Raw genomic sequence first — 25,790 nt, 5'->3', positions numbered from 1 at the left:
CACACACACACACACACAAAAGAAAAACAATGAGAGTACAAAAACAAGACAAATCGTCCATTTTGTTAATTTACACTGACAATGCTCAGCTGGCTGGACAAATGGTGGATGGGACAGATCACCTGACATGTTGCCTTTGCCTATAAAAGGTGTTTAAAATCTTCCCTGCTCTTTAAACCGCGTTTAAAATGTCACCCAGCGCAACACATCAGTGCTTCTTCAATAGTTTTAATACAATCATCTTCTAAACTATGGCACAGAAAACTAAGGGTTTGGCTCCACAGGCGCCCCCCCCCCCTTTTTTCCCAAACATGGTAGAACCAGGAAGTGGCCCTCTAAGAGAGCACGTGCTCCCCGGTGGATCGTTTTGCCTGAATGCGGAGAAGTAGCAGAGGTAAGAACCACGCACATCGGGCCTCGCTAGTGTGTTAGCCGGGCAGGGGCCGATGCTCCAGACGCAGACAGCAGACACGTCTGGTTGTGGTTCCTTCGCAACCGCTCATTCATTTCATGCTTGGTGTCCGTGCCACGTCTGTACACACAGGAAATGGACCGTGAGATGAAGGAAAATATGTGCTTCACAAACTTTTCTCTGCAATATTTATTCATCCCGCAACACCCCCCCCCCCAAAAAAGTTCCCTGCTCGGTTTGCACTTGCTGAAGAATTCCTGGGCCTGCATAATAACACCTATTAGCTGTTAGCATAGCATTGGACATCAGCTCATTCGGTTTTTTTTATGTAGGTTTAACCTGTTTTATCAAAGTATCACATGGTGTTGAAATAGTTTTTTTTGTTGCTTTTTTTTCTAGTTTTTTCAGTAGCTATCCCCCCCTCTTTTTTTCGTGACTTCCCGTTTTATTTTGAAACCTCTCCCCTCACGTGTCTTGGTTCCCTCTCACTTCCTGTCAGTTCCCTCCACCTGTGTTTCATCAGCCCTCCTCTCTGCCCTCATCTCCTCCCGCCTGCCTCTTGTTGTCACACCACTTCTGCTGTATTTTCCTCCTGTGACCGCTTTGACTTTTGTCAGATCTTCTGTTGGCTCCGTCAGATGTTTGCTCCGTTTGCGTCCCGTCCTCTGCCAGCTCTAGTCCTTGTTTGTCTTCTGCGTAAGCTGTGGTTTCTTCCTGAGTTTCCCCCCTGTGCTGCTGTTTGATGTTTAAGGAGCTCAGACCCTCCTGCTTGAGCCACTGAAACACTCAAAATGACAGCAGTTATTGAAGTCTGGAAGATGATTCTCACCAGTTTGGCTTTTATTTCTTGACCATCCCCAACTTTATGTGCTCTGTTTTTTGTTTTTCTCCTGAAAGCATCATTCCATATCATCGTTTTTTTTTTTTTTTTTTAAATGCTAAATGTGTTTTGAGTCCCTATCAGTGAGGTAACGCGGTGATGGAGCTCACGCTTCACTGGTGAAAGCCCTCGCGTTTGCAGTTATTACAAACTGTTCCAGTTGGGCGTTGGTGGTGGCGACGTTCCCAGAAGAAAAAAAAAAAAAAACCTCAGGAAAACTGAACTTTTCCCACCGCTGCTGCCTCACATTAAAAGAATTTAACTGGCAAAACAGTTGACTTTCATCATTAAGTTGTCAAGGGAAATGTAAAACTTTTTTTTTTTTTTTTTTTTTAGGGATCTCAGCACCGATCCCAGGCGTTCACCTGCAGCACAAACAAAACAGCCATTCTCTGTGTTTTCTGACAGGGATCCGTGTGGAATATCACTGGGAGTAACGGAACAAGAGGGCGCAGCCGTGTGGGCTGTGAGACGAAGCGCTGCAGGCGACGCTGAACTTCTCAGTCAGGTAACAGACTCGTTTCACTCTGCTTACAGACCCAGGACGCGTGCAGCGTCACGTCACGTCGCGTCACGTCACATTTGCCGGAAACGGCGGTTTTTAAACTGCACTTCCTGTTGCCGCTGGTGACTTTCAGTTTAGATTCTACTGAGTTCAAAGAAAATATGTGGCTTCATTCATGCTGAATTGAAAGTCTTTTTTTTTTTTCCTACTGCAATTCTGGGCATGTGAACCACCTTAAATTGGTAGATTTGTAACTGGAGTTTGGTGCGGCGATGCCTCAACACAAGGCCACCGCTGCTTTTGCAGCAGATGATGGAGTAAAGTGAGTTTCAAGAAGCATTTGTTGGGTTTTTCCTATAAAACATGCCGGTTTCACTCATCTTGACAAAGAAGATGGCATCATGTCACGCGCCGGGAGCATTTAAGTTTGTCTTGTTGCAGTAATCAGGTTGGTATCTTCCTATGTTCAAGTACGACGCACGCACATCCTGACGGTATGTGACTTTTAGAAACCGTGAGCTTTGGCGCGATGCTGGAACTCGTGTGTGTGTGTGTGGTGAGTTTGGGATGCGGCCGCAGAGATTCCCACCCTTCAGACACAGAAGCACCGGTGAGGTTGGAGGGTGAAGGACCGGCTGTGGGTTTGAGGTCAGACCGGCTGCTCCACACTGGGCTGCTGAAGTCATTTCTTCAACGATGTCCCACTGTGAGAGCAGCAGCTTCCCGCTGCTCACAAACGTCCGAGCAGGGTCCAGTTGCATCTGACATCTGGAGCTGGAGGCTTTTGTGTCGTCCGTGTGTGTGAATTTATGACTGTCCGCAGGTCCTTTGATTCCATCGATGCTATATATCGGGAAAACCCGGCAGCCATTTCTTCATATTTGCGCCAAACATCCACTGGGACTGGAGGATGCACTGTAAAAGACTGTGCAGGTCAAAGGTCAAGGTCACCTCACGTGACTGTGCTGTCTCAGGAACGGCCTGAGGGACGCCTCCCCTCCGTCTGCAGGATCCCTCACCTGCTGGAAAGACTCGCTCACAGACCAGCAATGCCGACTGGGCTGCATCTCATCCCAGGAAAACTGCTGTGCTCTCGTCACAGTCACGGAGGCGGGCAAAGCCGATGTGGTATTTCTGGTCTGGTCAGTGCGAACAGCAAAACCTCTGATGATTCATTCTGTATTTCCTAAATTCAAGCTCGCACCAGTTAAACACTCAGAAATGTCACACGAGCACAGCCAGTGAGAATCCGGCGGTGGAACCAAAACAACCGATTTCAGGAATTCCTTCACGGTTCAGTTTTATTGCGTATCACCGGGACTTTATTTACTAGGAAGCAGATAACGTTTTAGATGTGGCAGCGTGCAGCTCACAAGCAGCTTTGCAATAAAAAAAAAAAACCCTTCATGTCAAAACCGGTCAGCTCCGCAGTAACTTCAGTTGCTGGACTGTGACCGTAAGTTTACTAGCCATGACATTTTGGCTGAGTTGTGGTTGGTTTGCACCCCGGCGGCGTTTTACCACATGAGAAAGAAGCCAAACAGTGATGGTGTGTGTGCTGTGGAGCTTCTGCTCTGACTTCAGAAAAAAAAGAAAGAAGGGGGCTACACAAACTAAAGTGTGTCAACATAAAGAAGTAGTGTTTACAATACAGCCACCAGAAGCAGCAGAGGTAGAAATATTCAGGATTCCGTTTGTTGGTTCAGGAGTTTAAGCACTTTTTTTTTTTAGCTTAAAAATCTAAGCAGGAGATTGAAGATGTCCCTCAGGTCGTGTGTGTGTGTGTGTGTGTGTGTGTGTGTGTGAAGATTTAGCTTGTCAACCTACAGTCGTACATCACATTTTATCACAATTTTCTGCATTTTTACCATTAATTGATTATTTTTAGTATTTTGGTACGCAGAGACTTGAACCGCGCTTGAAGTGGGATTGTAAACGATGACCGCGCGTCTCGCTTTTAATTCATGAATTCAAAGTTCTGTGCTGCGTTGTAACTTTTGAAGCAGTTTCCTTTTCATACTGCGCTTCAGGAAAATGAAAAAGTGGTGTCCTGAATGATCGGCGGCGGGGGGGCTCTATGTTATAGAAACAGCAATAATAAGGACCGGATTTGTAGCTGTTTGGACTTCTGTCTACTTTTGGGTTGCGGCTTCTTTTCAGCGAAAGAAATAAATGTGCCACTCATTGTAAAGAAAATCCTGGCTGACACTGGCAGCGTCGTCCCGTGCCGGGCCTGTATTTGCTCACTGGCTCGGCGCGCTGTTGAAACAAGAAAACGTTCGGGTGACTGAATAAACGGCAGTTTTCGGTTCTCGCCTGGTGTGTTTATCAGATGCAGGTTGAAGATCGGATGAGAGGAGGAGAGGCAGAAAGCTGGGAGAAGCGGCGTCTGAGGGGAGGCGGAGTGTTTCCTCCCCGCTGCACCAGATGGTTTCTTCAGACTGTTCAGTCAGAGAAACGTGACATTGAAGTCGCGTCTCAAAGGCTGCGTCCCGCCACTCACCACGCAGCGGTAGACCTTTGTCAGACCCTGCGTGATGTACAGCACACATGTGGCCGGCTGAGCTCAAATGAAAAGGAGTGTGGTTGCGGCCTTCGCTCAGTTCCTGTGCAAATATTTTTTTTTTTTTGCAAGGGGCTCGTTGAGCGACAGAGACCTCAATCATAAATGTGAAAGTCTCCCTCACAAACTCCAACAGAATCTGTGCATTTGATTTATTTTTTTAGAGTAATGCCCAAAAACGAGACATTATTCCACTCGGGCGATGAACTCGGCCTTCACACGACCCAACAGGAGCGAGAACTGCAGAAGGCCGGGCCGGATCATCACTAAAGCTCTGGCGGTGGTCATGAGCCTCCTTTTTATTATTATTTTTTTCCCTTTGGTTATTTAACTCTGTTTTCCTCATGATATCGGCCCTTGGTTAGTTCTGTCATTTTACAAACACATGCTTGAAAATTGTTTAACAAAACCCAAATCTTACAATTGACAGCTTACCTTCAATTGATGTGTGTAAGCAGAATTGTGTGTGTGTGTGTGTGTGTGTGTGTGAGACAGACATCAAACACACGTTCACCCTCTGTCACTCTGTTCTTTGTGTGTCATATTTGTGTTCTTCTTCAGAGCACAAACTTGCTCATAACACACCTTCGATATTAAATCTTTTCGATTCTCTTCCTCCACTGCCTCTCAGGTGTGGTGAGGCCTTCCAACCAGAGAAACGCCAGTTCAAATATTTACGGGCCGTAAAGCAGCGTGGTGAACTTCCATCAGGTGCGTTCACGGACCCGCGGGCTCGTTTGTGTTCACAACTTCACGTTATCACGGTTGTCATTTACGGCAACAATAACGTGTTTATGTTTTGAATCTCCGCGAGCCTCCCGCGCACTTCGCCCTCTCCGTCGTCCCCGACGTCTCCCAAATCGAAGCGCCTGGCAGCAGACGCGGCTAGTGCGCATGCCCGCAGTGCCTCGCGCGCGGGCGCGCCCAAGGAAAGAATTTGAAGCGGCGCGCTGCTGCTGCTGGTTGTTGTTGGCTGTTGCGACTTGTTTCTTTCTGAACAATCAACCTCGATGACAAAGGAACCGCGTGACCATGTGACTGCTACACATGTCGAGCGTCCATTCATTCATGTTCCACCGCGCTGCTGGCGTCCGCCGCCTCTTACGTGCCAGGAAACCTCCCCTCCCGAGGTGGAGAAATGAGCTCACCTGACTCAGGTGAGGCGCGCTCTCACTGCATGTGAAGGTGAGATTTTTGTTTTTTTTCTTTTTTTGTAAAAGGGAGAAGAAATAATTAATCTAAAATAAGAACAATAACAGAAATCAATCGAAAGCACCCATGAACAGAGTAGATTTAGTGTCACTGACCCGCTAAAAACCTTAAAAACTATTCAAAGAACCCTCCCATCAGAGGCAGTGAAGTATCGAGAGCTTGCAAACGTCCTCACAAATACATCCAACAAAGGCAACAAGGAATAGAAACAAAGATGTCACAACCAAAAAAAAACGAAATATGAAAATAATGTATGACAATAAGAATATAAGTCAATTGAAGTGTGTAGATCAGTAACAGAAGAGTAGAAAAGAACCAAAGGAGCAAAACTACAGGCACTCAATAATTTACCATCGAAAAGCTATATATATATATATATATATATATATATATATATATATATATATGCACACCCTCCTAATGGTCTATTTCTGTGGAATCTTCGGACAAAATGTCTATATTTATTAGGGCAGGAAAAATGACGCCTTCAAGGTCCGTTGGCATCGCCGCGCCGTCCATCGTGACGTGGCGTTTGAAAAGAACCTCTTTAATATTCGTCGGTTTATTAACTCCTAATCCTCCGCTATCAGCTAAAGCACACAGTCCCTCGTGCGGTTTACAATACTAATAATCAGTCCCGCGGCGCGTAGTAAAGATATCGAGATATGGTGGTGGTGATTGAATCAAATTTTTTGTTGTTGACACATGGACAACAGCACGCGGTCTATGAGATGCATGTTTTTTTTTAAAGGAAGTTTTTAATTTTGTTATTATTATTATTATTATTATTATTATTATTGTTAGCTGGTGTTACAGATATTTGGCAACCTGGACTCCCAGGTCTGGAGTTTATTCCCAGTTTGTTTCTGCAGCTCAGTCAATTAAAGAGGGACGAGGCCAGCTGAAGATCGGCAAAAATCGGCAGTTTCCGCTCATCTGAGACGCATCACGTTGTTTTTAAAAGCTTCTGAAAGCGCCTGACAGACCGCATTGGTGTTTTTGTTTTTAATTATGACGAGAACAGAGAAGAGGAGACATGAGTGGGAACTCAGTATTCAGATGTGACGTATTCCAGACTGCATCAGCAAAAATAATGAGATCGTGGGGCTCAGACAATGATCCTGTTCGTTCCGGTTCTTAAAGTGCTGGAAGTCTGCAAAAAAAAATAAAAGGGATTTATTTCCTTCTGCAAAAGAGGAAAAAAAAATAATGAAAAGTTCCAGTTTTGAAAGCTCAAAGTAAATCGACTACCGCTCAGTTCCAATTAAATCCTGAAAAATGGGGACGCTCGTGGCGCAAATCCGGCAGGATCAGCGGGGCCGCGCGCGTCTTTAGCAGCCGATCGATTCGTGCAAAAACGGCACCACTGCGGCTTTATTGAAATAAACCTCACTTTTGCTGGAGTTTATTCAAACAAACATAAACACACGAGAACTTCTAACCACCTTTCTTTTTTTTAGTATACAGTTGAAGCGAATGGAATCTGCAGAAATCTTACATTATCTTACAAACACTCAAGTTAAACATGCGTGTTTTTTTTTCTATTTCAGCAAACAAGATGAGGAAAAAATGGGGGCGGGGGGGAGGGGGGGCTGGGGAGAAGCGGGCCGCAGCAGAAAAGCACACAAGCAGTATAAAATATGTACAATATCGACTGTATTTTGTCCTTTTCCCCCTCCGTTTTGTTTTTGTTGAGTCTGGATTCATGATATGCGCGCCCCCCTCCAGTCTTTAGAAGCAAACAAGCACAAGAGACTCGCATCCCGTCGTCTGTTCATATGTTAGGCCTGTATATATTTACATTGATGTATGTACAGTGCAGCAATGGTAACACGTCTTCATCATTTAAAAAGTCCAACAACAACAAAAAAAACCTGGACAATTGCTGTGCAAGTTCACTGGTAAACACATAACCCGCATAATCCACGTTTAATGATTGCAACTCATCCAGTTGTCTCTCTCTCTCTCTCTCCCTCCCTCTCTCTCTCTCTTTCTGTCTCTGTGTTTTCAATCCGCCGGTATAAACTCTTACACCGTGTCGGTTCCGTCACATATAGATTTCTCTATGTCGGTTGGTTCGGGGCCCCGCTGCCGCCCCGTCAGCTGTTGTACTGGCAGGCGTTCAGGCTGGACCCGGGGCTCTGCAGGCCGCTGTATCCGAACGTCGGGTGCTGCTTGGATTTGAGTCTGAGCGTCGCCAGGCTGGAGTTGCAAGTGTCCCGGTAAACGCTGTACGGAGACCCGGGAGGCCCGTACGGACAGGCGGGCGACGACATGGCCGAGTTGATACCGGATGTGCCGATCCCGTTCAGGTTGCTGATGTTGTTGAGACCCGGGGTGGGCATACCCGGCACCGCCGAATGGCCCATCCCGGAGGCCATGGTCATGGAGGAGATGGAGTTGGGCGCCGAGAACATGGACTGCGAGGTGAGGGGGCTCATGGAGTTGAAGAAGGTGAAGTTCTTGGTGGACAGCGGCGCCGGGGTCAGGCCCTTGTTGGTCCAGTTGTTGTAGGTGTAGGCGGGGTACATGTCGTCATAAGGCTGCATGAGGCCGCTGAACTGGGGCAGGTAGCTGTTCTTGCACAGGTCCATCTGCTGGTTCCGCTCCCGCTTCCTCCACTTGGCTCTGCGGTTTTTGAACCACACCTGCAGGAGAGACGCGCAGTGAGTAGGAGAGGACACGGAGCTTCCCCGATGTTTCCAAAAATCACTATAAATCTGAACCTAAAGCTTTGGGAATTCAGCTCCATAAGCCCCAAAACGTCCAAACGTCACATTATTGTGGCCCCCAGGAGCCTAAAACACACAGTCGATCTCCAGCTAATATGATTAAAAATAACCGTCCCGTGCTCCTTACAGAAACAAACACCAGCAGTCAGTTATAAAACGAACGTTCTTTGCATCAGGATCGTTCAGCTGTGGCCTGTTGACGTGTGCGCGCCCCACAAACCATCATCAGATGAATTTCATATTTTTCAAGCGCGTCTACAAACTCGCCTAAGAGGTTGACGGCAGCATCTGAAACTCCGAAGCGGCGCGCTTCTAAAACCGATTCATCTCAGTTGTTTACACCAGCTTGAAAACACAAACTAAGTACACGTTGTTTACTCGGTCGTCTTTTCCCCCCAGAATGAGGCCGATGTTTAGTTGTAATGATCTGAGATACACAAACACTCGATTCTTTTTAGGCTCCATCAATCAAACGGGATCGCTGCTGTGGTTTAGAACGGCCTTGAAGAGCGTTTAGTTCGATAGGGATCACGCAGCTCCAGACGCGTGAACCCGGACACGTTCGCGCTGACGCGACGCTCGTGGAGTCCAGCAGGCTTTGCTACGAACACCTTCCTCTTCTTAAACAGAGACTGGACTGTTTGACGTGTTGAGCCACTTTTCTTTAGTTTGGTTCAGGTTTTTTTGTTTATGACCAAGTGAATGAAAAGAGATAGAAACTTCATTAAATTACAATAAACTCCATTTTTATTAGTTAAATTAAATAAATCGTATTAAAGTTTCAGAATTTTTGCAGTAGAACTACGTTGTAAATAAAACTGCATTTTTTAAATCATGGTTATGATGATGATTTTAGGTACAAGACTGAAGAGTTGTGTGACAAAATTATTTGTAGATTTAAGAATTCTAAAATGTAAATTATCACGGCACAATAATTATGGAATATCGAGGGTGCTTTTTTTTTAGAATAAATCAAAATCATTTTTTGAAGATGTATCGCTTCTTATTTTGTTCTGACTTGATATTTCTAACTATAAGAAGCGTAAATGGACGTGTGTGTGTAGGTGGGAAGCTTCGTCTACGAATCAGAAATAATTTTTTTTTTTTTTTAAGTTTCCAATATGAATCACACGCGCTCTGGATTCCCTCACGACTGACGGGAACTTCAGTCAAACATCCTCGCCGTGACAGTCCGCAGGTCACTTCTAGAAACAGTTTACAAGTCTGGTCACGAGCTTTTTATAGTTCCGCAAGAATCGGTGCAAAGATGAGCGCAGTGACGGGGAGCTGCGGAGGAAACGCGCAGGCAGGCTGGTGTGAGGCTTGGATTTGACGCACGGAGCCCAACGGCTAAATCAGAATAAAAGGACACCCGGATGTTGAACAGGTAAATAACCTCATCCAATAAATCACATAACCATCATTTCCACTCGTTGATCCCACAGTCGAGTGTATTTATTTTGTTAATGTTAAGAGGGTCAAGTCCAACACTTGTAGGTGTCAAAACTAAAAGAACAAACACGATACTATCAACTATTGACAAAGAGGATGTCACTCGTAACTCCTCCACAATAAAAGGCTGTTTGAAATCACAACTTCTTGGCCCAGGAATTGTAATTCCAGCTCTCTAAACTTGTTTCGGAGACTTTTTTATTTTCCCCTCTGCTCTTTAAATAGCTGCATGCATTTTGATGCAACTTGAGACGGTGGATTGTGCAGGGACGGGCCGCCAGGCGCCAGTTGCTGGAAATGAAAACCAACTGCAATTGTTTGTGTCTTAACGTGCGTTTATAGATCAAGTTGGACGTCCAGGAGAGAGCGCAGAGCACCTGAGTGTAAACACCGCGACTCAGAAATGTCTTAATCCAAATGAAAAAAACAACAATTTTTCTATGTCAACACCTTCTGAGGCGGTTAAATAAGACACTGCTCGACTATAATTTCCCCACAGGCTGTTGAATGTGTGCTGGTGAAACACCCTGAATAGAATTACACGCGGCTTCGATTCATGACACGGCTCCAGGTGGATCTGGCTGCTGTCTGAGAGCCTCCTCCACCGGGAGAAACCAGGGGCCAGACCTGCTGGTAATGTCATCAGAAGACGAATCCTCCATTGGCTCAATTAGCCGCGAGGTTACACCCTCAAACTGTCACTTCAACTCATCCCACGAGTTTCAGACACGTTTATCTGCTAAATTATCATCATGAAATATTTCCACTCAAAGGTGTGTTTTCAAAGCTTTTTCAATAATATCCAATATTTGCTATCTTGAATTTTCTTCAGTGTCTCATATTTCAAAAAGTATTAATTGTTCGTCATAAAATTTCTATTTTCAATTTTTTATTCAGCAAGAAAAGATGACGGTCATTGAGGAGAGACGCAGGGCCTGGCTTGTCGTCGCACATCTGATAGAAAACTAAAATGCGTTGACATTGATTTTTATGTCCTCGCTTTTCACAAATTATCGCTCATTTAAGTATCAAACGTGTCACCAGTTCTGGATTTTAATGTGTAATATTTTTTATTGTATGTAATTTTTCAATTTTTAGTTTTGGGATTCTAGTGTAACCCATGTAAGTAATTTAACAAAAGTGCAACCCAAAAGAAACCCCCGACAATGTTTGTCCACCTGTCAGGTGTTGATTATGCACGCATCGCTCAGGGCAGAGGGGGCCTGCCTGGTGCACTCTTACCCGGACTCTGGCCTCGGTCAGGTTGGTCCACACTGCGATCTCCTCCCTGGTGCTCATGTCCGGGTAGCGGTTCCTCTGGAACGTGGCCTCCAGCTCCTGGAGCTGCTGGCTGGTGAAGTGAGTCCGCTGCCGCCGCTGCTTCTTCTTCTTGGGATCGTCCGCGTTCCCGTCATCGCTCCTGTGCTCAGCGTTCCGCTCCTTTTCTGTTGATGATAAATAAGGCGTCAACACTCCGACGCTCCTGCTGCCGTCGTTTAAATAGCATTGAAATATAGGACCTTTTTTTTGTTTGCCTATCTTAGAAGTATTTGCACCTTAACGGCTAAACATTTCAGACCGGAATGAAGCGCAGCAGAGGAACAAAGCTCCGTCCACTAGAATTGATAAACGCTACTAGACGGAAACGAGCAAACATATAAAAACAAAACATTCACAGACAAAGTTGTGAATTTACAAGAATTTACAAACGTATCCCTCGATTCCCTCCAACACACACGGACGTGCCTCGGTTTACTTCCAGCTACGCCTCTGTAGACTGAGGTGACAACACGTGCGAAGAAGAAATACTCCTACAGTTGACTTATAATAATAATAATAATAATAATAATAATTTAGCTAATTTATTTAAGTCAAATTTTGTGACGGTGACTCATATTTACTGTTCCTCTCCAAGTATGTGACAATAAAAAATAGTTCTGTTTTTCTCTGAACTTGTAGAAGCAAAAGAGGAAGAGAAGAAAAAACAAAGCTTTTGTGGGAGCGCTCGTGTGGCTTCTGGCCCCCAGTTTGCATTTGCAGATGGGCCCAGTATTTCTAGTTTGCGTTAATGGAGTCAGTGACAGCAGGCCAGGCTATTCTGCGCATTTTTGCCTGACAGACCTCAGGATCCTGCCAAGTGTTTTGGTTCAGCCGGAGTTCTAAACACTAGTCGGGGGTGTAACTGCACCATAAACTGGACTGTTGCTCGTTCTGTGTGCGCACCGCAGTTGAGAGCTGAAACGGGCAGTTAGTTTTAATTCAAATGAGGTTTTTTTTTCAGTTATCAATTTTGTGTCGTTATACGCGGGAACAAACATTCTTGAGGAGAACGAGAGACACTGGACGTGAAAAATAAAATCTTTAACTGCCGCGCAGGCCTCCGTGACAGCCCGTCGTAAACGTGTTTATGGTGACGTTAAATAAACTGTTATTGCACTCAGAAGAAGGAATCGAGTTGCTAAAAGCATTCTGTGTACCTGCCAAGTCTGCGTCTGAAGACTCGCTGCTTGAGTTCTCTAAAGTTCCCCGACTGCTGTTTGAAGTTCTGGGTAAATGAAACGCGGGGGCCACGTCGCGGGGCGGCGGCGGCGCTCTCACTGCCTCAGCGATTCTGTCCAAATTCATCCCACCTTGAAGAGAAGGATGCGTACAAAGAGGAAACGTGGGGTGAATCCCGGGCTGCGCGAAGCTCCCCTCGCCAACACAGCGACACTGCACACAATCCACCCGCTGCTAGACACACACGGCGACATGAGAGGCTGAACCATGCAGGGAGAATCTTCCTTCCTCGGAAAAAAACAAAACAAAAGCGGGACCCTCTATTTCTTCCTTCGCTGCGGCGTGGCCCCGGTGCGCACTCCTCCTCCTCCTCCTACCCGCAGCAGGGAAAAGCTTCTGCCCGCTGTGATCGAGAAGGAGCCTCCGGTTCTCCAACCCCAACTCCAACTCCCGGGACCCTCCCATCTGCTGCGTTCCACCTCCCTAAAATGAGCGAGTCCCACCCACCGAGTCCTGCCCGCTGCAAAAAACACCAACAAGACACGCTGACGTCAAGTTCGACCAAATGTGCAATTATTTAAGTTTTTTTTTTTTCGGATAGAAAAATCAGCATTTGCCGTCAGTCAAACTGAGGTGGAGCGAACAACCTGAGGGACTGATATCCTCCTCCAACAACCTACGGTCCTCCTGATGTACTTTGACTGCTCAGGATCCAAGTGACTTTTGGCGAACAGGTGATGGGTTTTTTTGTTTTTTTTACAGCGTTCTCCCTTTTTGCTCTTTTTTTAACGGGATTATCATCGGGAGCGCGCAATGCAACGCGCTGCTGTCAGTAAAATGGCCCTTTGATTCGCGCAGGCATGTTCGCAAAAGTGTTCAGTGCAAAACACACACACACACACACACACTCACTGTATATCTCGGATATGTACTGAGCTGAACAAACATTTGCTCTCCTCGCGGGGCCTGCCCAGTTACTGTGTCCCTCCAATGAAAATGACAAAGATTATTGTGATTATTAACGAATCACTGTAAACTGACGTGTGTCACCTACTCGGTTTACATTTTCACTGACAAACCATCAAGAGGACCAGCAATCGGCAGGTACTTGGCTGTAAGTCCCGTGTGCTTTCTATCAAATTGCTCCGTCAATATGAATGTGTGTTACGGCAGCAGCAGCAGCAGCAGCAGCAACCACCGGTTTATAAACAGACACAAACGGAAGCTCCTCAACGTCCCACTCTGCAGTAAAACTTCTCATTATGATTGACGATGCGTGAACGTGTAAACGTATCAGTCTGGTGACAACATGGCTGCTGATGAGACTGATTACAGCCCGTCATACAGGCTGTTAGGCGTCAGGCGGGGAGTCAAAATTAAAGTTTAAAGTTCTGCTGGCTGGCTCCTTCCCGGCGCGCATGCACGCGCGTGTGTTCCTCCTAGCAGATTTACGCGCAATCGTTAGCGTGATGATCTCAATGTTTGCTGCTCGGGATCTTTGTGTTGTCGAATTTTCATAAATGCAGTTAAAATGAATTGGAAAACCTAATTACTTGGTTTTAAAACTTTTCCCAGTGACGCGTTGTAGCAGCAGGCGAGGCCTGCAGGAAACCGTGACCGGAGTTACGGTTTGTTCTTCTAGCTACTCTACTAGTTACTCACTTTGGTTGATCACCATCGTCCTTTTGACTGCTGCACATGTCAATTATGTAAATGTTTGATTTGAGGTCGGTGCTTTTATTTCCATTTTGCTTGCTTGCATGGTCCCCCCCCCCCCCATAAAACGCTGCAAAAGGAAAGGAAGGAAAGAATTAAAGTGTTACGTGACTTTACATTCAATCTGAGGATTGTGTTTATGCCTTAATCAACAAGTTCCACGTTTGTTTGTCATCCTTCTTTTCTTTGCCCCCCCCCCCCAACTTTTCAGGGTCGCACGGTAATGGTTTAAATGGTTTCTGCTCGGTCCCAGTCCGGTCAGGGGAATGTGGTCTGGTTTGAGTCCACATGCTTGGTGAGTTGAGGGCACCATTATGGTCTGCAAAACACTGTTTGGTCTCCCGCTGCAAGTTCCAGTAACGTGAATCGAAAACGAGACTGCTGCTGCAAGGGCCTTTGATTTGGGGGAACCAACTAAGACCCCGGACCTCATGTTGCACAGGGAAACGCTTCCGCAGCGGGATATACAACATATTCAGGACGCAAAATTGTGGCGCAAACATTGCAGGTGTTTTCCAAGAGTGCTTTTTACGTAGGAAGCCGAGATGAAGCAGTTCCTCTTGTCGCCTCTACAACCTTAAATTGAATTTATCTTAAAGTATTTTAGTTTTATTTATTTTTTCGTATTTCATGTTTCCTCCTTTAACGCAGCGCATTATGCGTGTTTCTTGGTGAAAGACTGGTGGCACCACCCGAGTTTAGGCGTCTGGAAAGAGGCCCAATAAGAGAGCAGCTGACCCTGCTGACTTGCGGCTCGGCCGGCCTGTAGCCTACATGTGTCAGGTGAATGTGCGCCCTGGCCTGTCCCCGGCGCCAGGCTCCAGCCTGGTCGGCCTTTGTATGACGGTGACTTTTGACATGAGATCCCCGTCCGACCGGAAAACTCCCCCGAAGGCCTTTCAGAGGACAATTGTGCAAGCTGTCAACAATCACTTGCCTTTTTTTCCATCTACATTTGTTCAGCGTCTGTGCACAGAGTCTGTCCTGAAGAGAGGGGCTCATGTAAGAGGCTGTATTATATTTCAGCACATACAGTGCAGGGCAGCTCCGAGGGGCCTATTAAAGGAAACATCCGTATAAATGAGTTTACCACAAGGACTGTAGATGCTTCCATCCAAGCCAGATGGGTCGTGGAATGGTTTCAGAGTAATGGGAGTCACCAGAACTCAACCTTCTTCTTCAATTTCTGGGAGTTTGGGTTGGACAGCTCTCATCAAACCAACAAATGAGGGGATATCTGCTGGAGGGAGGTGTCGAGTCTTCCAGCAGATATTCTGGAGGGGCTAATAAGACTGTTTTAAAAACAGATTTGTCTGTATTTGCCCAGCCAGCTCCAACATGGAGGTCTGCTGCTTGTGCTCAATTACAGTTCTGACCCACCACCCGAGGCCGAGCGAAGTACCATGGAGCAAGAAGCCCCCCCCCCACCCACGCGCGCGCACACACGCACACACACACACACACACACACACCTGCGTAAAAATGATGAGATATTTGGCTCGTAAAACACACTGAGTAACCAACCAACCTCGCGCAGCTCTGTGCAGGGTAATGAATTTTTAAAAAATAATTGACCTCGTTGACCTGGTCATCCCCATGTGTCAACAGATGCTGCTTACTATTCAGGTTGTAAAAGCCTAGTGGACTAGAGGTCTGAATGGGTGCATGAGTTTGTGAGCAGGGGTTAGTGCGCGCATTGCGTAATTACGCACGACTCCACGTTGACCAATACACATGTAATTGTTGACACTGTCGTGCAAGCGGGGTCTTAAAGCAACTGCAGCCATTCAGAACTGCTACTTTTAAGATGCTTCTCCCAAAAAATGAGCTAAACTGCGCGTTTTAAAAAAAATCAAATTGATAACCAGGAACTCAGAGGAGCGTCGCAGCAGCACGACAGCGTTAACACGATAAACTCATCGACCCCGTAATTCCTCCGAATATCACAGGCTCTGTTCTGTCCGTGGAGGAGTTGATGGCTCCCGCGAGTCTCCAGCAGATATTATAGTTTGATATATGGAGGTAATCTAAATACTCGGCCTCCTCAGCCCGCATCCCTCCCTGCGCGCTGCTCCTCCTCTGCTCTGGAGGGCACTTGCGTGTGATGGATGAGTTAAAAAGCCTTTCCATCCGGCAGGACAGGTTAAAGGCCAGTTGCAATGCAAACACTCATATTTTTTTTACCCCGAGAAGTGAAAATAAACTCAGCGAGCGCCGTTAATCACCCTCCTCTTCACTGTAAAGCAAAGTAAAGCCAACCACGGGGGCCAAAAACACAAAGCAATACAGAAAATTAAAGCTGGCGTGCAGATTCAAAAGGAGAGGACAGCAGTGGAGATGTAACCGGAGCTGGTGGGTAACAGGAGAAGCACAGAGCTGATTATTGCCTTGGTGATAGTGGCCCTGCTTGGTCCAAGGCCTGTTTGACCTGCAGCCTGACAACCAACAAACAACCTGCCAGGTGTAAATAAAACAAGGACCATGGAAGGGAAGACGCCCACCACTAAGATCTATCAAATGACCAAAAGAGAAAAAAAAAAAAGGGGGGGGGGTCATAAATCATCGTCCAGCAGCCAACCACTGCAGTCTTTCTCTAAAACAACTTTGACAGCTGGAGCTGAGGTTAAATTGGCCTCGTGAGAATATAAATTAACACAGTGTTTTGGGGTTGTTGTTTTTTTACTTCCAAAAACAAACTTTACATGGCGGATTCCGCTTCAACATTCCAGACCTAATAAGACTGGCGATGCTCTCGAGCTGTCCTGAGTTCTTCTATTTATTTTTACATCAGTTCTTTCCTATAATGGAAATTAGTAAAGTTGGTGAACCTCTGGCACTGGAGCAAATATTACCAGTAGCGTGCAGTGGCCCATGCAGTTTTACATTTAGAACCCAACCTTACGTCGGAAGGCGATTTATCTAGCATTTATTTTTTTCCCGATTAAAAAAAAGATGACGCTTGAAGTGATACACAACGAGTTTCCGCCTGACATGTCTGGCCTAAAAATATACACTCACACACAAAAAAAAAAACCCTAAAAAGTTTAAACCTCGTGTGATGTTGAACATCTGCTTTTAGATTTTATTTTATTTTTATTCCTGTAGAGATGCTCGCTGCCCATCTGGCTTGAAGTTTCTACTTTATTATATTCAAAAAACGAAAAAACAACTCTCCAGGAAATCATCTCAGCAAAAACTCACGAGAAAAAAAATGTGTGTGTGTGTGTGTGTGTGTGTGTGTATATATATATATATATATATATATATATATATATATATATACATATACACACACACATACATATATATGTATGTGTGTGTGTGTGTGTGTGTGTGTGTGTAAAGGTAAAGTAAAGCAAAGCAAGTGTAATTTCCACAACAGTTCACTGCAAAATAATAGATAAATAGAAAATAAAACTTCACAAATAAATATTTGAATATTTTTCTGTTTTCAGTTATTTATATTCCTGTTTTATCCGTCTTAAAAACATATGTCTGTAAATATAACATCCATCTTTTATCTGATTTTGCTCTGAGCTCCTCAGGGGTGTTGATTGCTCTCTTGGCGTGTCTCAGTGTCTTTTCGTTTTCCATTTGCGTCTCATTATGTGACATTTCCACATGTCAGCATGTTGCCAATATTTGTGCACATTAATTTCACCGCAGATCACGAATGTGTCTCTTATGAGCAGATGGCCGACAGCACGCGCAGCCGGTTAGCTTTGAACCCCCCCCCCCCATTAAAAAAAACAACAACTTTGCTCCAAACTTTTAACTGCCATCTTTGTTTTTTACGTCACATAATATAATTTACCTCCGACATTAAAACTGCTGTGTCAGTAGAAGAAGTAAATCATACCTGGATCCCCGCAAGAAATCACATTCTTCGACAGATTCATTTCCATTCCAGTTGCCTGAATAAGAAGGGAAAAAAACGAATCAAATGTGGCGCCAGAGTTTATTTCCCTCCAAATCAAACGGGCAACTTGTAGTAAAATCTTTCCATATTCAAACACATTTATATACCTTTTAATCCAATAATGAGGTTTGCAGCGTCATCATTCTGTTTTTTTTTTAACTCGAGTAATGATAAATCCTGCAATACAATTCAGAAATATTGGATAATTTTGAAAGGGGGAAATTCTAAGAGAAGCTAAATGTATATATGCACATGCAACTCAACGGACATCAAAATAATAAAAAAAAAAGAAAACTTTAAAAACTATTTAAAAATAAACATGTTGGCAAGTAAACCGAGGCGGATTGATCAGAGGCGACAGGTCCTAGTTGTTCTGCGTCCAAACCAAAAAGAGGCTAATAAGATTAGCATTACCAATCAATATCAATATTGACTTTATATTCAGTAAATCACCTCACACATTAAAAGCTCTTAAATATGCGATAGTATTGTTGTTCTATTTTTAAAATCTATTTGGGAATGTAACACACATACACACACACACTCACTCTCGCTCACTCTTATCTACAGGAATCCCTTCGCTGCGTTTACGTCGGCAGTAAATCTCCCAGCCGTCTTCTGTCCCTCAGAGTTCACACGCCGCGTCTGTCTTCGGCGGGGGAGCACCGGCAGCTAGCTAGCTAGCTACCGGTGTACTAGCAGACGTTAAACCACGGGCTGGATCAAACTTTTCGCGGGCGGAGGGAGAAATGTCTGCCGCCCACCGTGGTCCGGTCAGCGGCCTCCGTGACCTCACCTAACTGACACAGCGCGTGCCGCCTCGGGTCAGTCAGTCGGAGTCACCGCGATCGACCTGGACTCGTGTGACGTGTTGGGCTCATTCGGACCTTTTTTATTTATCTATATATTTTTAGAATTATGCCCTGGAAACCGGAGTAACACTCCGAATTCGACCCTCGGACCACGGCGGCTCCCACCACCGCGCTACCGGACTGACAGCAGTTCTACTCACCGGTTGGTGCTCCACGGACGTAGACGACAGGGGAAAAAAAAGAAAAAAAAGGGGGTGTTAAAGCTTCAGAGTTTCTCCATGCAGGTGTTGAGTAAATCCACGTTAGCGTCCGCAGGAATCGGCTCTTTGGTTGAGTGTCTGCGGCGCTGCCTTGGTTTTCTTCGCCTGCTCCCTTCGCTGCAGCACGCCTCGCAGTGACGTCATGACAGACCGCAGCCCCTCACCCCCCCCTCACCCAACATCCACCACCACCCCTCCACCCCTTCGTTTCCTTCATCCCAGTGTGTTTATCAGTGGATCCTCATCATCTTCTGATCCACGGTTGTTGTTGTTTTTACACGAAAGGTAACATCGTCATCATCAGCGTCACCCTCCTCCCCTTGTTCTCACCTGTGGCCCCCAACTTCCTTCTCTGCATAGTAACGTTCGTCAACGTCATTATTATGATAATTGTTATTATTATTATGGTTATTCATTGGCTGGTTTTTGATCTTGCTCTTGTAATTTGACAGCCATTTCTTTTAGTTTATAGCTAAGCCCAGTGATTTGTGTGTGTGTGTGTGTGTGTGTGTGTGTGTGTGTGTGTGTGTGGCTGCAAAGAAGAAAAGTTTTATTCTTATTATTTTTATATGTCATAGCCTATTTATTCTCCGGGCGTGTGTGCACAGCTCTACCGCAGATTGAAACTGCAAAGGAAAGCCCCCCCCTCCCCCTCCGTTTACAAATTGAATTATTTATTTAAAAAAATAGATTCGAAATCGGTTTATAAAATTAACATTTTATGTTGCATTTCTTATATTTAATTTTAGTCTTCTAATTTAGAAACGTACTCGAACACAGCAGCTGCCTAACTTGTTAATTTATTTTTTGACACTGAATCAAACCCGCAGACACTCCTCATCTCTGAATATTAGGATTTAATTAAGCGCTTGTTCGTTATTTAAAGAACCAGTTTTTTGCATGTTTCACAAGCAGGTTTAAACGCCGTTGTGATTGACGTGAATTAATAACGTTAATAGTTCCAGTTACGACCTCAGATTTTTTTTTAATGTATATACATAATGATTTTTTTTTAAGTAGAATTGATGTTAATAAATTTTCTGAAACGTGGAAGAGTGGAAACGTCAAAGGTGAAGAGCAGCAAAGCGATACGGAATGAAAATCCCTCAAGAAAAACAAACTGCTGGGGCGCGTTCGGTTCTTGTTTGCGTCTCGGGATGGAGGGCAAAACCGGGGCCGCACGAGGCCGAGAGCTGGACCCACGAGAGACTCAGACCGGAACACCTCCACGAGCCCGCCGCCGAAAGCTTTTAAAACAAACTCATTAACACAACCGCAAATAAGAAGAAGAAGAAGAAGAAGAAAAAAAGAACAATATTCCATTCTGGAGATGATACAAGGGACTGGACTTTTGGGTTTGTGTTTGTGTTTTTGTTTTGTATTTTTTCATCAGCAGCCTCGTTACAAAAACCAGTCCGGGTTTTTAAACTGCAGTCGCCGCGTTTTGTGTGGCGAGAACATTTCCAGACCCACATGCTTGATATTCCTTCTTTTTGGCCGGAGACGTGAGAGAAAGTGTGAAAATTGTCCCACCCTTACTCTTTCCTTTTGAACCGGGCCAAGAGCTGCGCACCAAGCAAAGCCGGGCTCTGAGAGAGGGATCCTGGAGGGATTAAAGAGGAGCTGCGGGCCTCCCTCCAGGACACGGATAGACCCTCTCTCCCATCAGGCTCTCTCACCTTTCCTCAAGTCAGCTGTTTCTTCTTCTTCTTCTTCTTCTTTTCTGGGAGCACACCAGGTTACTGCTGTATGAAAATGCACGTGTCCGTATTTGTCCTGCCCTCCTACAGGTGAGGTTGAGGTGCACTCAGGTTTAATCCTGGAGCCCGGATCCCTGCAGCAGACTCACACCGGAGTGTAGATTTGATGATCAAGGTGGAGAATTTCACTTCCCAGTCTAAACTACACATAAACGGTGCTGGAACGTGACAATAAAATCACACATGCACCTACAATTGAATATTAACGGCCCTGTTAGAACCACATATGTACATTTATTTGGTCGCAGCAGCTCAAAGTCTGGAACTGGGGCCTCCAACGTGTGTGCGATCCTGCAGGTTCGGAGCCCCAAGTTTAGTATTGCATGGTTTAAACCTCATGTGACAGTCCTGACCATCAGCTGCTGCTGCTGCTGCTGCTGCTGCTAGAACACAACCCTGTCCACTAAATAGTGATAAATAGTGAGTATCAGCTGCTATATTTGTCTGCTTGTGAGGTCAGCATTGCACACACACACACACACACACACACACACACACACTGTAATTAGAGAGACAGGTAGGTAGATAGGAGAACGCTGTGATTACTCAGTGAGTGACTGGAAGAGTTAAGTAGTACCCTGAAGGTGAGGCCATCTCTCCTGTGCAAATAGGTGGAGGGATTATTTAGCCCGTTTGGAGTGTGTGAAGTGGGGGAAGTGTGTGTGTGTGTGTGTGTGTGTGTGTGTGTGTGTGTGGCTGACCGGCCAGCCAGAACCTGTCTGGTGGTCACCTTTGCAGTGTAAATAGTTATTCCTAAATTGAGCTGATGCATCTTTTGAAATAAGGCTGCAAAACAAGTTCACACCCCGTCAAGGTGGATGTGTGTGTGTGTCTGTGTGTGTGTTCATGATACATTTAACACACATATTTCATTCACACACACATACATCCACTTGTTGAATCCATGAGAGTTTCTGGTGACTGTTTAATCTCAACAAGATTTCTCTTCACTGTGGACCATCGTCTCCGTCGTAGAGCTGGTGGCTTTAGCAGGCAGGCCTGTTTCCGCTGAGTGAAAAGCACAGAAGTGCTTTAGAGCTGCGTGTGTGTGTGTGTGTGTGTGTGTGTGTGTCGTCCAGACCCTGTCGAATCAATCAGAAAGGTTTTATGAGTTTGACGTTGCAGTGTAACTCAGAGCAGAGCTGGAGAGTTTGCATGCGTGTCAACAAGCCAAACACACAAACAGATACACACGTTGGAGGGTGCGCCAGCTATGCATGGATATTTACTGTTTCCACTATGGATTTCTATCCACTTCAAAACAGGATGAGGATGAAGTCACCCTCTCATCACTGGGGCTATTATGAAGAATGGATGCTTCCCAGTTGCCCCTTTTTTCTTTAACCCCTTGAAGTGTGTTTAAAACACAGATGTCACAGTTTCCGATCAGCAGTGAAATTAGTGATGTTTTGATTACGCAGGGCTCGGAGATTACCAACATAAACAGGCCTGCTGCATAGATCATCATTTCAAGAGGAGGCATCATCCCTTTTTTCCACTTTATCCCAATTCGACTGGCCTCTTTGGCTTAGCGCTGATGAGAATCGGACGTCCAGCTTCCAGTTTCTCATCTGAGAATGAGCATAATGCTGGCTAAAGTGATGTTTCCTTTTGGTAGACCACAAAAACTGTCTGTGTAGCAACCTTTTACTCGTGCCACGGCTGAACAAGGCGACTGTCCGTCATTTTACTCTAATGGAAACCAGGCTCGTCTAAGCGTAAGATCAACTTTCATCTCAAATTTTGAACATCATCAATAGTTTGGATCAATCTGAATGATTATTTGATCTTGGTCCACTGATGCTGGAGGTTAAAAAAAAGAAACCTAAACTCCCCAAAAAGTACAACATCACCTCAGAATCGCCCTGCTCCTCTATTACTGCAGCTTTGAGAGGGCAATTAACGACTGAACACTTTACTGTTTGAGGGCAGATTTATGTTTTGTTCATCTCACCTCTTCAGTGCCACAAACCCATTAGTTGGCTCCATTTTCTGATTTCACCCAAAGCTGTCAAGAGTGAATTTAAAAGTATTTTGAAACTACCAACGAGTTTTGTTTTTGTTTTTTTATAGTCTGAGCTGCAAGGCCGGCCCTCAGACCAAGCTTGGAATGGGTTCCCCTCCCTTCTCTATTTATAGCTTTGTGTCTGGATGCCCATGTAAGATCATCATTATATGATTTGATCCCAGACAGTCAAAGATTTTGCCAGGCAAGCCTAATATTGCTGTTTTACATAATTTCAGAGTACAATGAGTATATGAAACATCTCAATCTCCAGTCATTTATTAGTTCCTGACTCTTGGGAAGTACAGTTGCCCCCGACTACTCTCTCCTCCCCAGGTATCTTTAATTAAATCACATACAACTGTTTTCCATGATGTCCTTGGATATTCTTTCTCCTCTCTCCCCTGAAGCTGGCTGAAAACATCCGGTGTGTACAATGATGCACACGTCTTAGAATATTTCCATTTGATGCGATACTGCAAGAGTGGATTTTTATGTTTGGAAGGAAATCATGATTGAAATAAAGACGAGGCTCGTAGAGGCTGAGACGAAAATATCACCACATTTTTAAAGAGGGTGTTAACACGCCTGTGCTGTGGAGTCCAAGGTTGGGCGCGTTGGCGACTCCAAATGGCAGCAGCACACTACTGTTAGATAAACGTATGAACCTCGGAACACACAAATCCTTCATGTGTAGCTTCACAAAGTTTGCGTGTGTTCATCAAAAATGATGTTTGAGAGCATCAGATTGATTATAAATGGCGAAACGTTTCTGAGACGAGAACTATCAGATGTAAACTTTCCCGTGACTTTAAACGTTCACTCCTCAGTTCGGTGTATGAATAAACTTCTGTTACATGTTCATTTTTAAACGAGGCGAGTCAATGCTTTTATTTTGAAATCACTCCCGCAGCAGCTGCAAATCCTCAAACGCTTCCTCAGAGCGACCTCAATATCTAAAAAAGCCTGAGTGTTTTCTAGGAACCTTCGTCATGTTTTGTTTATTGAGTCTTAAGACACAACAAAAACTGGGTTACAATCAGGTCATTGAGCATTCAGGCCAGCAAGAGTTCACGTCTGCCGGTCATAAACCATAAAACATACTCCTAAGATTTTAAGCCGTGAACATTTATTCCACGATGAAGTTTCCATATCTGTTTATCCCTTCAATCCACCTGCGTCTATAAATGATAAAACCTCATCCAGAGGAACAGGCCTGTTTCGTATTCAGAAACATCTTGAGCTACAGAAGCGCATGCTGCTATGATATCCGCGTCGTCCCAAACAGGATTAAAGTACTGATTTCACTCACTTGGGGAGTTTGTATCATGAGTTCTGAACAACCCACACAACCTTATTGATAATCACTTAAAACATTTTTCATTCTAATATCAGTTACATAAAGTCTTCTTAAAAAAGAACCCCCCCCCCCCCCAAAAAATCATCTTCTGTCCTTCCGTTTTGATAGATTGTTTTATTTACTGTCTCTCTCTTGCCAACATCTGGATTTTGGCCTCTCAAGCAGCACTGAACAAGCTTGGCTGTGGCTTGACACACTGGGAGATTTATGGCAGAGACTTATAGGACTCTGCTGTGTTTGGGATAGTGTTGCCCTGCGCTGTCCCACTAAGATCCCAGCACTCTTCCCCCTCTCTGCTTCCCCGCTTTCAGCGTCTGGCTCATGGAGGGAAACTGTCAATCCCCTTCCTCCCGTCTCTGTCGGCTTCTGTCACCGGCGAGGGACAATAAAAACCTGCAGCGTCACGTGGCTTCTCTGGAAGATTTCAGCTGTACAGTTTGTAGCCCACATCTCAGCGTAGTTCCTCTCTTTCAGGAATTTGAGTGACCTTTATACAAGAAGCACTACATGATGTTTAAACAGTGACACGCGTGAACTCGTGTGCACTCTTCAAAAAAACCTTCATCTGGGGTCATTAAGGACAAAAATGTCACAATGCTCCCATAAAATGATTGTATATTAATATTTTTTTGACAGCCTCAGTCCTGTTCACAAATACTGACTATTGATGCAGAATTTTTACGCCCTCAATCCCAATTTTCTTTATAAATTCCTGGTTTGTTTGTTGTTGTTTTTTTATAAGAGAAAACAAATTAAACACATGCTCTGTATGTTAAATGTTATATTTTTCCAGTTAGGGATGTATCAATGATGAGAACCCCTGCAAAAAATCCTTTGGGTAATTTAGGACAAAAGATATCCACGCCACAAACCTGCAATTAAACTGTTCATATTTTCCTCTTTTTGCTTGAATCTTAAAAATTAATTTAGTTTGATTCAGTGGACATACCACTCATGCGTTCGGGGAAAAATGGAAGCCGTCGGAACCAGGGTTCAACTGCAGTTCAAGGTTGCCCAGGAGACGCTAACTGCCTAATTTGGTAATTCGGCCTCTTTCCCGCAGCAGCTGTTTTGACCTGTCATAGCAGGGTGAACACAAGTGTAATTGATGAAATTAATTTTTTAAGCATTTTCTCCATCAGATTTGACCAGAGTCTATACCTGTGTTTTGTTTTTGTCTTTTTGTCCCGGCGACAGTGCTGCTACAGTTCAATTCATGGCCCCGAGGGGACTGTAAGTTCATCGAAAGCCTTCTTCCTCTCTGCCTGACCACACCCACTGATAGCCTCTGAACATTTGGACAGTTACACGCCCTGTCGACGTTACCGAGTCGTCTCTCGGGTAGGAACGAAGAAAGAACGGCTCCTGGTGAAGAAAGCGCTGGGTGTAAAGTCGCAGAGTGGCTCGCACCACACACCAGAAATGAAATGAAATAAAATTTAGCTAAGCTAGTTCCTGATAGACTGAATTATTTTGTATTGTGCTGGCGGTCATTGTGACTTTGGATCTTTGCTACCAGAGAGGATTTGCACTTGTTCCTGGCCTGTGTCAGTGGTCACTCCTCTACTTCCTCATTTTGGAGCGCATTCAATTTTTTTGGACTTTTTTTGCAGTCGTTAAATTCCATTGTTTGTTTCTCCCTCCTTCACCACTGCTGCTCAGACTACCTGTTAGCCACATAACACGAGTCACGTTTGAAAACT

The 25,790-nt window shown here is 44.9% G+C and overlaps 1 protein-coding gene and 1 long non-coding RNA gene across 8 annotated transcripts in view; one reads left to right on the top strand and one right to left on the bottom strand.

Annotated features, from left to right (window-relative positions):
• The first annotated feature begins 226 nt into the window (after window positions 1-226).
• Window positions 227-25,790, top strand: part of LOC147248428 (uncharacterized) — a 51,197-nt gene continuing 25,633 nt past the window's right edge. For both annotated transcript variants that reach the window (XR_015119514.1, XR_015119515.1), the window contains exons 1-2: window positions 227-394; window positions 1,701-1,800. This is a non-coding gene — a long non-coding RNA (uncharacterized LOC147248428). The remainder of the gene's footprint in view (window positions 395-1,700; window positions 1,801-25,790) is intronic.
• On the bottom strand, window positions 6,814-19,150 carry pitx1 (paired-like homeodomain 1). Of its 6 annotated transcripts, XM_086226887.1 has the most exons (6): window positions 18,903-19,150; window positions 17,998-18,067; window positions 17,831-17,885; window positions 12,234-12,386; window positions 10,999-11,201; window positions 6,815-8,220 (listed from the first exon to the last, which is right to left on the bottom strand). In XM_086226887.1, exons 3-6 carry the CDS (start codon window positions 17,874-17,876, stop codon window positions 7,672-7,674), a joined length of 951 nt encoding a protein of 316 aa, XP_086083013.1. In that variant the 5' UTR covers window positions 17,877-17,885; window positions 17,998-18,067; window positions 18,903-19,150; the 3' UTR covers window positions 6,815-7,671. The 6 variants fall into 6 exon arrangements, with proteins under 6 accessions (XP_086083018.1, XP_086083016.1, XP_086083017.1 ...); XM_086226892.1 differs by lacking the exon at window positions 12,234-12,386 and having other exon boundaries at window positions 6,814-8,220; XM_086226888.1 differs by lacking the exons at window positions 17,998-18,067; window positions 18,903-19,150 and adding an exon at window positions 18,449-18,842.

This window comes from Aulostomus chinensis, chromosome 15 (assembly GCF_037954235.1).
Source record: "Aulostomus chinensis isolate RoL2024-O1b breed Wild chromosome 15, RoL_Achi_v1.0, whole genome shotgun sequence".
NCBI lineage: Eukaryota > Metazoa > Chordata > Actinopteri > Syngnathiformes > Aulostomidae > Aulostomus > Aulostomus chinensis.
Note: the sequence above shows the minus strand (reverse complement) of the source record. Positions and strands in the feature narration are given on the sequence as shown.

Excerpts from the sequence above, each read along its gene's own strand:
- pitx1 (XM_086226887.1), bottom strand. The coding sequence starts at position 17,876 with ATGGAAATGAATCTGTCGAAGAATGTGATTTCTTGCGGGGATCCAG. Across the intron at positions 11,202-12,233 it reads TTCAGACGCAGACTTGGCAG|AAAAGGAGCGGAACGCTGAG; the intron begins GTACACAGAATG and ends TATCATCAACAG. Across the intron at positions 8,221-10,998 it reads TGACCGAGGCCAGAGTCCGG|GTGTGGTTCAAAAACCGCAG; the intron begins GTAAGAGTGCAC and ends TCTCTCCTGCAG.